The sequence below is a fragment of the Blastomyces gilchristii genome, assembly GCF_000003855.2.
Source record: "Blastomyces gilchristii SLH14081 genomic scaffold supercont1.5, whole genome shotgun sequence".
Taxonomy (NCBI): domain Eukaryota; kingdom Fungi; phylum Ascomycota; class Eurotiomycetes; order Onygenales; family Ajellomycetaceae; genus Blastomyces; species Blastomyces gilchristii.
Window position 1 is genome coordinate 3,114,607 of NW_003101678.1, and position 12,996 is coordinate 3,127,602.

At 29.8% G+C, this 12,996-nt stretch overlaps 1 protein-coding gene across 1 annotated transcript; it reads right to left on the reverse strand.

The window, feature by feature from the left end:
• Positions 1-6,844: 6,844 nt before the first annotated feature.
• BDBG_16845 (uncharacterized protein) lies at positions 6,845-7,392 on the reverse strand (the record flags this gene model as incomplete). Its single annotated transcript, XM_031724716.1, has 1 exon — positions 6,845-7,392. The coding sequence occupies exon 1, from the start codon at positions 7,283-7,285 to the stop codon at positions 6,845-6,847; it is 441 nt and encodes a 146-aa protein (XP_031577814.1). The 5' UTR covers positions 7,286-7,392.
• Between the last annotated feature and the right edge of the window lie 5,604 nt (positions 7,393-12,996).

Below are 12,996 nucleotides of genomic sequence, written 5' to 3' on the forward strand. Positions count from 1 at the left end.
GAAAAATCCAGATTCCCCTATACCTACCTACCTGCCCGCCCACCGCCCCTGGATATCTACCCACCTAAGTATACCGTGTCCACGACCTCATCATCAGGACCTTGCCCTGTCCAGTTAATTCTACCACCAGCCCGATCATTTAGCGCACAATAATAAGGGCCCCTTCTGAGCTCTATGCCGCGCCCCTCCCCCTCCTCCCAGCACTCAATATATTCTCCCGAATATCCCTTCTTTTCCCACAAGATTCTCGTGCCTTACGACCTTGAGCACAAAAAAAAAAAAGAAAAAAAAAAAAAACAGCCAATGAAGAACCGAACCGAACACTTTTAAACTCAGTTCTCACTTCACCTTCACACGCTTGAAGGAATAGAGATCATCATAACACCAAAGGAAGCCATCTCAATCTCAATCAATCAATTAATTTTTCTTTCAGCCTTATTTATCTCATTTCTCTCGCATTGCTCAAACGAGAAAAACACTTTTCTCTTCATGAGAGACATGTGACTTTCTTCCTGTATATCAATACTTCACTTTATCTCAGCATGCTCAGCCTCTCTTCTTGATATTTTCAGATTAGTGTGACCAACTAAACTTCTTTAGACTTCTGCCAAGTCCTGCTAACTTCTGGATTAATAAGAGACTTCACACATGCTCACAATCTAATATCTCATAAAGAGTCTGAGAAGAAACAGTTTTATTGTGTATAAAAAATCAACTTCACTTATATAAAATATTTGATTGACTTCAGATTATATATCTACTCTAAATATCTATCTGATTATTATTAAATTAATATTTTTTAAATTCTCAGTCATTCTGCTATTATCTCTGCTATTTTACAACTCACTATTTCTTCTCATTATATTATAATTATTGATAAAAGACAGTGTGTCTTTTGAATCTCAAGACACTCAATATCAGATGCACTTCAGCTAATATTCTTTATTACTTAAAGATGAAGTCTCTTTATAACTACTACAGTCTCTTAATAATATAAATGATAAATATAATACATCAGACAGTGACTTAACAGAGTTTAAATTTATTAAAGAAGAAGGTTCTTTTTATAATTAGTTCTGATAATAAATAAAGTATTACTATATTCATATATTATGTACTGAAGTATAATTATTTATAGTGTAAATAAATCTCTCTAAAGTAGTATAAATATTTCAGATCTGTCTATAAAACTTTATCTTCTTTTCTCTTTTTCTGTAACAGCTTTTATTCTTATAAACTGTGAGTATTCTTATTCATCTGTAAAGTGTTTTCACTTAGATGACAGAGAGAGAGTATTTCTGATAATATTCACATATTAATTCAAGAACTTCTTAAGAATAAAAATTTTTTCAATTTTAATATCTTTATAAATAATATCTGACTACTGTTAAACTTCTTATAAGCATCTCTGCAACTTCTCTGATCACTTTTTACTGACTGATAAAGCAGAGATATTATTATTCATAATAGTATCTTTACTTCTCTCAGTTTTATTATCATATCTGATCTTCAGATCAGTGATTAATTCTATATCTTTCTCAGATCAGTCTCTGACTCTAAGTAGTATAGTCTTATTCTTTACTGTAAGTCTCTCTGTAAGTAATTTCTTACAGACTCTAACTGATAGTTTCTACAAAGCTTCTAATACTGTCAGTACTCTCTGCAGTCTTATAAGTCTATAATCACTCTCTTTCTATCTGTACAATCTCTGATTAGATATATGTAAATATGTCTAGATTCTCTATTAATAGTTCTCACACTGCAGTGCATTTCTGCAATCTTATTATCAATAAAAGATAAGTTCTCAGATATCTGTAAAATCTGAGTAATTAAGATAATGTGAATACTATGAATTTATAACAGAAGTTAATCTGAGTAGATAAGCTCTCTTTTCATGTCTTAATTATTTCTGAGCTGAATACTTCAGTATAACTGAGAGAGTAGATACAGCTTCATAAGAAATATCTGATTATATATATAGATAATCAGCTTTCAAGACTCTACTGCAACTGTATATACTCTGATATCTAACTTCTCTAAAGTCTGTGCATTTCTGACAGTCTTTATATTAAATATAATAATTATCTGTACTACAGATATAATACTCTCTGCTTCTTTAAAAAGAAGAATTAATAGTTATAAGAAGATTGAGTATTATAAATATTAAGAATATGAATATGAATTTTCTTTATTTTTTCTTTATTAATCTCTAAATTGTGTTCACAGCTCTGTTTTTATTTTCTTTATTTCTTAACTTTAATAAGAATATAATTTCTTCATTTCTTTACATACACTACAGACTATTCATTTCAGTAGAAACTTATTATCTTATAGACTAGAGTTTATAAATAACAGTGTTAATATCTTTATTATAATCAGGTTCTTAGTAAAGACTGTATTATTCTGACTTATCAGAATTTGTGATATAAAAGTTTTATCTCAGCTTTTACAGATATCTTATCTACTCAGATGATTTTCAAGTGAACTTATTCATCTTATCAAAATACTCTTATCACTGAATCTTGAATCAGAGCTCATAATCTTACTTCTCTGAGTTAATAATCTTTTTAATCTGATATTCTCTTTCACTCTCTAATACTTTATAAATAGAGTGATGAGTCATAGAGTTCTCTTCTAGAAATTTCTTATACTTATGAAGTAAAGAGATATAAAAAACATTATATATCTGTAACTCAGATAATAGTTTTAATTTATAGAACTGTAAACTAACTTTTTTTATAATCTTATAAGACTCTGTCTGTAAGAGATTTAGCTTCTCACTAGATCTCTATATAATAATGTTTTCTAGACTTAGTCAGACTCTATCATTCTTCTTGAAACTCTTTACAGTATACTTGAAGTCATAGTATCTCTTCTAATACTCTTGAGTCTTTCTCAAGAATTTGCAGACTTTCTCTCAGATATTCTGAATTCTCTCAGTCTATTCATAAGTATTATTATACTCTATAGTGTACTCTCACAGATTTATCAGAGTTATTTATAAGTAAGTCTTAGTGAGTATTTCAAAGAGAATTTTATCTATACTGACATACTTTAAGTTATTATATATGAACTCTGTAAGTAGTAATTAATATACTCAGTCATTCTGATTATAATTAATAAAGCACTGCAGATACTATTTTAATATACTTATTAAATATTCTATCTAATCATCTGTCTATTAATGAAAAGTCATACTTAGATCTCATAAGATCTTCAGTATAGTTATCAGATCAGATTAGAACTTCTTTATAAAAATTAATTCTCTATCTGAGATAATGTTTACAGACAATTCATACAACTGAATTATATTATAAATAAAGATATAAGTTAAATTCTTTGACTTTAAGTTCTTATAGATGAATATAAAGTATGTTATCTTAATAAAGTAATCTACTATTATCAGCACACTATCAAAGCAGGTATTATATATATTCTTACTTTCAGAGAGACTTATAAGAGTGTTTATTTCTAACTATTCTCAAGATTTCTGTGAGATGAATAGAGAAGTAAGTTCTTTATATAATCTGAATCACACTATCTATGAACTCTGATAAATAGTATAAGAATTCACTATCTTCTTCACAAGTTCTTGTATCTTCAGTGAGAAGTATTTTCTTATAAGTAACTCATGAGTTCTAGTATCTATAAAATAACTTATTAGAGAAGAGTCATGATATCTTTTAATAAGTTCTATATATAGAAACTCATTTATAGATATATAAATCTGACTCTCTCTTTATAAGAGATTATTTAAGTCTCTTTAATCTTTTATTTCTGCAGAATTGATTCCTGTTGTAAGCAGTTTCTGAATATACTGAGTATATTCATTTTTCAGTTATAGTTTAGATAATCTGAATAAAAGATCTTATAAAGACTTATACTCTGTTTCTTTTTACATCAGATCTTCTGCAGTACTTCTCAAAGCCTGTAAACTCTTCAGATTATAGATACTCTTTTCAAGAATTCTCATAGAGATTCCCAGAGTGTTAACTCTCAATATTATAGAGAGTAGTTACACTTTAACTTACACAGACTTCTTCTCTCTCTTTTCTCTCTTCTCTTATAAAGAATTAAAAGACTCTTCAGTTAATTTCCTTATAATACTTAGTTTAAGTATCTTATAAAGCTTTTCTATCTTCTCTAGTCTCTCTATATCTATCATTCTGACCTTCTTAATATAGTCAGGCCTGTGAGAGAGTCTGTCTGCTGAATTCTTAGTTCTCTTGATATACTCTATCTTAAATCAGAACTTACTCAGTCTCTGAACTCAGTAAATCTATCACTGTAAGAGTTTCTTGATTAAAGTAAACTGTTATAAACTGTTATAATCAGTTCTAACAGTAATCACTATTATTGTCACGCTCCCGGCCGCGTCAAGGCCCTGTTGCGGTTTCACACGGCTCATCACTTTCATGCAGTTGATTCCATTCATCTCACAGGCTATTTAAACCGGTTTTCAACCACTCTATAACATCATTCAGATATATTATAGAAAGATCTGATTAATAAATATAAGAATCTCACTTCTATATAAGGTTAGCAGATTACTCTTTCATGATAGTGAGATATCACTGAGGTATCACTTCAGCTATTCTCACTCATGAAATGAGAGAAGAGTATTCATTCATTATCTATATAGAATAGCTAGATACTGACTTCTCATTAAAGAAGTCAGTGATTCATTTTTCTTCTACTGAAATATATATAAGAGTTACTGCATTTCTCATACAATCTTCTTAGTATACTAAGTATCATATCTGTGATATTCTCATAATAACTCTGTAGTTCATGAGCTCACTATTTAAGTAAGATAGTCAAGCTTACTTATACAGCTTCTTAAATAACTACTTCTATATAACACTGCTGACTAGTCACTGCTTCAGTTCTATTATATTACAATTTGAATCACTTAATCTGATTACAAGTTTGAATCAGTTAAGCTCTAACAGACTGATATAATCTCATACATTTATACTGAGACTGATCTGATCTCACTCTCTGAAGAAAACTTCATATCATTCTCTAGAGTATGTACATCTCTATCTCAGCAGAAGTCTGAGATTTCTGAACCTGCTGCATACTTTAATATAAGCTCTTCAATCACTTCATCATCATCACAGCCTTTACACATCTATATCTATCATGAAGATAGAGAGATTAAGATCAGAGATTCTCTGAGTTATAAGAGAAACACATTGTCTGAATTTCACAGCTTTATCTGTACTCTTGAACAGAAATTCCATCTTAATTCAAGCCAGTTTAATACTTATAAGATATGAGTAATATACACTGTCAACCTTCTTGAAGACATCTCTGTGACTACTTGAGTTATCAAGAAGAGAGAGCTTGAGCATATCAATACTGTCATAATTTAAGAAGAGTTTAAAAGCTTTCTACTGAATCAGATTAAAGATTACTGTAATCACAGCTTTACAGTAGTACAGTGATTCAATTTATTATATTAATAAGATAATAAGAATTCTTCTGATTTCAATGCAAGATTTGAAGAGTATTGAGAGAAATTAATCAATAATTTGAATTAATTAAAAACACAGCTTTATCTTACAAAGCTGACTTATAAGATATGAATAATAATATCATAGTATCAGAGTTCATCAATCAATTACACTGAGCTTATCAATTTAGCTTTTCAGATCTATTTGAATAATTAATACTCTGAGAAAAGAGTTAATAAGATCTCTTCTAAGTAATCAATAATAGAATCTAAACAGTACTGTGATAACTTCAGTGTAAAGAAAGTAAAGAAGAATTTCAAGTATTCTGATTCTTTACTCACTGTAAAGAAATATTAAAAAAGATTAAATAAAGATCTCTGTTTTAACTGCAGAGCTGATGATTACTATACTAGTGATTGTAAGAAGCTGAAGAAGAGAAGAAATTAAGAAGATATCTTCTCAAAGTTAACTTCTCTTCTAACAAATATATTTATAAAAGATAAAGAAGAGAAAGAAATTAAGAATTAATAATTCTTATATCTCTGAGTTCATGTTACAATCACAATGAATATCTCAAATGAGAAGATATTAGTAAGATGTCTACTCAACTTCAGAGTAAATATTAACTTCATATTCTACTTCTTTTCTTTGATGAAGAATTGAAAGAAGATAGATCTGTCAGACTATGTAAAATTTACTGATAAAATGAAATGTCACTGTTTTAACATAATTCAAGTGAAGTGTATAATCATAGACTCAGAAGAAATCTTTAAGAAGAGCAGTCTACTTCTTCACACAGTTAATATTATAAATGAGAATGTTATTCTAGATCTTTTATAATTAAGAGAAAACAATTCTCTCATTGACTGAGTCACTCAGATGTAGCAGTATCACCTCACTAATAAAGAGACAGTGATAGAGAAATCTGAAGAGTTTCATTGAAAGAATCTTAAGAAAAAGATAGAGTTAATATACTGTGTAGTAGATGACTGAAACTTGAGAATAGATGAAGAAGTCATCACTCTTACTGCAAGATTAGTAGCAGTATTTCTCATTAAAAATAAATATACTGATACACAACATCTCTTTACAGATTATAAGAATTTCTTTTCAGAAAGAAAAGTAGTGAAGTTTCCTAACATCAAGATATAATATAAGATTCATCTTGAGAATGATGTAATGATACTATATAGACCTCTTTATAACTTGTCTATAAAGAAATTGAATGTTCTGCACAAATATCTCAAGAAAGTGTAATCAAAGAACTGAATATGCTTATTAAAGAGTTCAGCAGAAGCACTTATACTCTTTGTACTCAAGAAGAACAGTAAACTACACCTATATATAGACTACAGAGATCTCAATAAGATGACAGTTAAGAATCACTATTTATTACTATTAATTAATCGTTTCAGAGTCAACCGCTCCACCACGAACTCGCTCGATTTTTCGAATAAGAACCCGCCGATAGATCCATCGAAAAGCCCTCGATCATACGAGCATTTTGACCCCATCGCCGACCGCATACCCCGTGTGGTGGTGGAGTTATCCAGCCAAATGTGAACCAGACGTCGTTCAGAACTCCTGCGTGGGATTATCCCCCATTCTCCCCTACCACACCACAACCCCGGGCCAAATTGCCATACAAATTGTAAGGTGAAGAGACCTAGCCATATGCACCAATCTTCTCGATTTTGGAAGATCCCCGATCTGTAGTTGTGGAGATATCTGAGGAGCGACCTCCGCGAAAACCCTGTCCATCTTTGATGTTCCAAAACACCAACACCAAGTCCCACCCTCGTACCGCCCTTCCCAATCTGGCCCATCCCCAGCAGAAAAATACAAAAAGATACCTCGGCAATAATATCAAGCACATAATCAACAGCCACTTCTGAAGTGCAACCTCCGCGGTCTGTCTTCAGTGTATCTAGACATCAACACCAAGTCTCACCCTCATACCACCCCTCTCAATCTGGCCCATCCCCAACAGAAAAGTACAAAAAGATACCTCAGCAACTGTACTCAATACATAATCAGCAGACACAACAACTATAAAATCAGTATACTTCAAGGTCTGACTGAGCCTTTGATCCCTGCACAGTGAGATATATTAAATCTAGTTTTAATATCTCAATATTCAATAGATTCTGCAAGAGATTGAGAACAGCAACACTAGATTTCTATTGAATTTGAGAATTAACTCTATATTGATATAATCATTGACAAAGTCTTCTATTTTGAGATATAAATAACCAGTTCCTCTACATCCTGCTGGCAATATTTATATTATTATATAGAAACAGACTTATATTCTCTATAATATTAAGACTCTGAAGAGGGAAAGTCTTGATAGAAGATATATAGTAGTGTATATCTTAGCAGTTTCTATTTCATTCTTCTGCAGCAGTTAATGCAAAAAAAAAAGATCTTAGAAATAGTTTTTTACTTCTCTTGAAAAAGTAAGATGTTTTTCTCTGGGTTTTATACAATATTCTTACAAAGAATTAAAAACAGAGTTATTTTCTGTCATAATTTCATATTCTTTTAAGTAAGAATTACTTTTTCAGTAACTGAAGAGCTTTTATTAATACTTAATTCTTTTTTACACTCTTTATTAACTGATTTGAGTTGCACACTTGTTGTGTGAGAAGAATTGAATGATTTAGAATAAAATTAAATAGTTTTAATCAATTTCTCTGTAAAAAATTGAGTTATTTTTTGTCAGTTTTTCTCTCAAAAACTGTCATATTATCTGATTTATTATCAATTGATATCATACTTTTCCTCACTGTATCTCAAGAAAGAGATTGTAAAGATTTTATTGATTTATCTTAAAAATCAATTTTAGTTTATTAGATTCTCTTCAAAAATCTAACCTAGTTACTGAACTAGTGTGAAAAAAAATCAGGTGTTTTATATATAAAAGTCTTTTATTCTTCTTTTGAAACAGTCTGATCAACTTTTCAATTGAAAACAGACTTAGAAATATCTCAATTGAAACAGTCTGATCAACTTTTCATTGAGTGAAAACAATGAGTTCAAAAATACACTCAGTTGATGTGGAAAAAGATGCTTTCTCAAATGCTATTCCTGAGATTGAAATTCTGAAGAGAAGAAAGAAAGAAGAAATAGAGAAATAACAAGTTCTTGAAATACAGAAACTTGAAAAAGTAAGCAAGATTCTTGAAAAGCAGTGTCTGAGTGAGATGAATGAAGAAGTTCTGTTAATTCTTCATGCTCAGGCTAGACAACTACAGAAGATGATCAAGTTCAAACTTGAAATCTTAAACACAGTTCAAAAAATCTTGAAAATTCCTAGTATAATCACTGACTCTTCATCTTACTCTTCTTCTTTCTTTTTTCCTACTTCTTCTTCTTCTTTGAATCAGAAGAAAATATATGCTTAAGCAGCTGAATCTGCTGTCTCTAAATCTACTATCTCAAAACCTGCTCAAAATCCTGAGAAAACTGAGAAGAATACTGCTCATGCCTCTATTCATAGAAAAGTGAAAAAGAAAATGCAAAAAGAGAAAAACTTTCAAATCTTCAGAAATAGAAGACTTATTCTCAAAGTCTCAAATCAGGATATTCTGTAAAGAAACAAGCTAAACTCAAATCTCATTTTCAGAATTAGAAATGAAATTAATCAGCAGTTCTTTTCTCAGTTGATGACTGATATTGAAGTTCAAAAATCAGTTATAGCTTCAATTGAGTTATCATTCTTTGAAAACTTCATCATTCTGACTACAATGTCTGAATTCAGTGCTGAATTCCTTATTCAGAATAAGAATCTCTGAAAGTCAGTAGTAGAATCTTTGCTAAACATAACAATTCTATCTAAAAGAGATGAAAAGTGAGACAAATTCATTCTTCATAATATTCCAGTTGAAATTTTTGACTGTGAAGAAGAAATGCTACTTCTTAAAAATGAATTAGAAGAATACAACTCTATTCAACTGAGAAAGAAGCCTGTATAGCTAAATTCAATTGAGTTCAGACAAAGCAGGAGAAATGCCTCTGTTCTAGTATATATAAAAACACTTGAACAGTCAAAGATCTCTGAAGTAAGAGTAACAGATTTGAAAATGAGAGTTTATGAATACAAAGACTCAAGAATGAATCTCAAAGCTCAAACATAGTGTTCAAACTGTCAAAGATATGAACACTTTGCAATCTTATGTTTTAGAGACTCAAAATGTGCATTCTGTGCCAGAGATCATAAAACTAGTGAGCATAAATGTGAAACATGCTCAAAAAGAGATGAAATTTATCAATATACTCTGCTTAAGTGCTCTAATTGCAAAGAAAAACATGCATCTAGCTTAAAAGAATGTATGTTTGCTTCTAGAACTCAAAAGAACTGAAGAAAAGATGAAGCTCAAAGTCAATCTAGAACTGAAGAGAAGAGTCAAGTCAGTAGACTTACAACTGCAAGCTTAAAAAGAAGAAACTCTCAACTATCTAAGTTTTCAAACTTCAATTCTTCAGCTAAATGTAAACAGAATTTGAATCCTCAAACTTCTGTTAAGATTAGAGAATTGAGAAATGACTCTGATGATAAACTAGATATAATGCAAGCAGTTGAGATTCCTACTTTTCAGAACAGTTATAATCTACTATCTGATGATAGTGATTAGATTCTACTCTACTCTCTTTTAGTATGAATATATAACAAAAATAACAAAAAAAGTTTAAAAACTCTTCAAAAATCACATTTATTTAAAATAATGTGAATAGAAACTCAAATTATATTTATTCTTATCTTCAAATTGTATTTGAATAAAAAGTTGATTTTATACTGCTTCAGAAGCTGAATTTTGATGCTGAGTAAAAATATGTTATTTCTCATTTAAGCTACTACTGCTTTTTATCTCAAAAGTCTGAGATAAAGTCAAGAGTAGTGATCTATAAAAGAAAGAGATCAAGATATTAATTTAATCTAAGATTTAATATCATGTCTGACCCTGATATTCTGATGAGTGATATTATAGATAAAGAAAATGAGTTTGATACTATACAGCTCATAAATATCTATAATAAAAAGTTATTGAAGAAAAATAACAATATCTGAACAATTGATAGAGAATTTCTGAACATAACTTCATCAAGAAACTCTATAACTGTAGAAGATTTCAATGCACATCATCTCTGATGAAATTCAGAATACAAGAGAGCAGTGAGAGCTGATAATCTGATTGAATAAATCTTTAAGTATTCAATAGATTTGATTAATAAGTCTGATCAACAAACATTCTTTAGAAAAGACATGAAACAGAAGTCTATTATAGATCTAATCTTCATGTCACAAAATCTAATGAAAAGAAGACTTGTAAACTGATTTATTAATTCAAATGAGATATCAGAATCAGGTCATGAGATTATTCAATTTGATATTGAACTGAGTGAAAAACAAATGAGTGAAAATCCTCTTCTCTCTAATCAGTATAACTTTGAAAAAGCTGATTGAAAAGCAGTTGAAGAAAGCATAAAACTGTTAAAATCTGAAAGACAGAATGAGCTATATTGAAATTCTGGTCAAGATATCTCAAATGAAATGCTTGAGAATAGAGTGAAGCTTATTACATTTATTATTCTAACAAGTGTTAGAGATAATATTTTAAAAAGAAAATCTTCTGAGTATTCAAAACCTTGATGAAATGAGAATATCTCATCTAAAAGAAAAGAATTAGCTACTGCTAGAAGAGATTGAAAGAATGATGTAATATCTAATGAAGAGTTCAAAGCTGTCAGAAATGAATATTTTTCAGATATTAAAAGAGCTAAAACAGACTGCTGGAATAAATTTCTTGAAGAAGTATAAGAGAAGGAAGTTTTTAAAGCTTTTAACTATACTAAAACAAGAAGTGTAGTAAAACTTTCAGCCTTAGAATATGAGTTTCAGAATGAATCATATACAGTAAACTCTTTTGAGGAAAAATGTCAAGCTTTCATAAGAATTCTCTTTCAGAACTCATCAGATTCAGATTCAGATTCAGAGAAAGAGAATATATCACTTCTCAACTACATTGATGAAAATGACTGAGAATGATCTGATCTTACACAAGATGAATGAGAGTCAGCTATCTTCTCAAGTTCTGTTAAAACTGCTGCAGATTCGGATTCAATTAATCACTTGATTATTCAAAATACATATTCCTACTTAAAGAATGAATATTTTGAGCTCTTTTTCAATCTCTTGAAAAATGAATATTATTCTGAATGCTGGAGAGAAGTCACTGGAGTGATTCTTGCAAAACCTAATAGAAAAACTTCAATTCCTAAGTTATATAGAGTAATATCTCTATTGAACTGCCTAGGAAAGGTTTTAGAAAAGATAATAGCTACTCAACTATCTTTTATAAGCTCTATAGATGATTCTCTTTTATTCAGTGAATAAATGAGAGATAGAAAACAGTGTTCTATAATTGACACTGTTCTCTCAGTTGTTTATAATATTCAAATAGCAAAGCATGAGAATCTGGTCTCAACTGCAGTTTTTATTGATATAAAAGAAGCATTTAATCATATTTCAAAGTCAAAGTTAATTCAGATATTGAAGATATTAAAACTGTCACTTTCTCTAATAAAATGAGTTAACTGTTTTATATCTAAAAGAATTATTCAACTCTTCTTTGATGGAATGAAATAAGACAAGACTGAGATAAAAATAGAAGTATCACAGAGATCTTCAATCTCACTCATTTTATTTGCAATATACACTGCATATCTATTCAAAAATAGAAATATGAGAATAGTGTGATCTCTGAGTTATGTGAATGATATTGATCTAGTCTACAGCTCAAAAACTATCAAAGAGAATTTAAAAGTAATTGAAGAAGCTGCAAAGGAAATCTTTGTTAGAGCAGATATCAATCAAATTCAATTTGATATGAATAAAACTGAGTTAATTCATTTCTTTTCTAGATTCAATGAGAAAGAACTATCTCTAACTCTTTTAAATAGAGAGATTAAACCCAGTGTAAATATCAAATGATTAGAAGTATGATTAAACTCTAAGTTGAATTTTAAATATCACATTCAACAAAGAACTGTCAAGGCAGAAAGACTATTGAACAACATAATCAGACTATTAAATACAGAGAGAGGTCTATCCTTCCAGGCTATGAGACAGTTATATATAGCCTGTATTACATCAGTAGCTGATTATGAAGTTCAAGTTTGATGAAATAATCAAGAGAATTTCACTGAACTCTTTCAAAGTCTGTAAAACAGAGCCTTGAGAAGAATTCTGAAAGCATTCAAATCATCTTCTATTAAAGCAATGAAAATTGAAGCTTCAATTCCTTCTGCTGCTATTAGATTTGAAAAGGCCTGTATGAACTATGCTCTGAGAGTTGTAAAGATGAGCTCAAATCATATAATCAGAGAAAGAGTCTCTTCTTCATTTTCATTAATTAACTCTGGAAATGAACTGGATTGAAATAGATTTCTTGATTGAAATGAAAATAATTCTTCAAAGAAAATGCCTTCTCAACTGTACAGACTATGCTCTCTGATTAAAAATCAATTTTCTTCT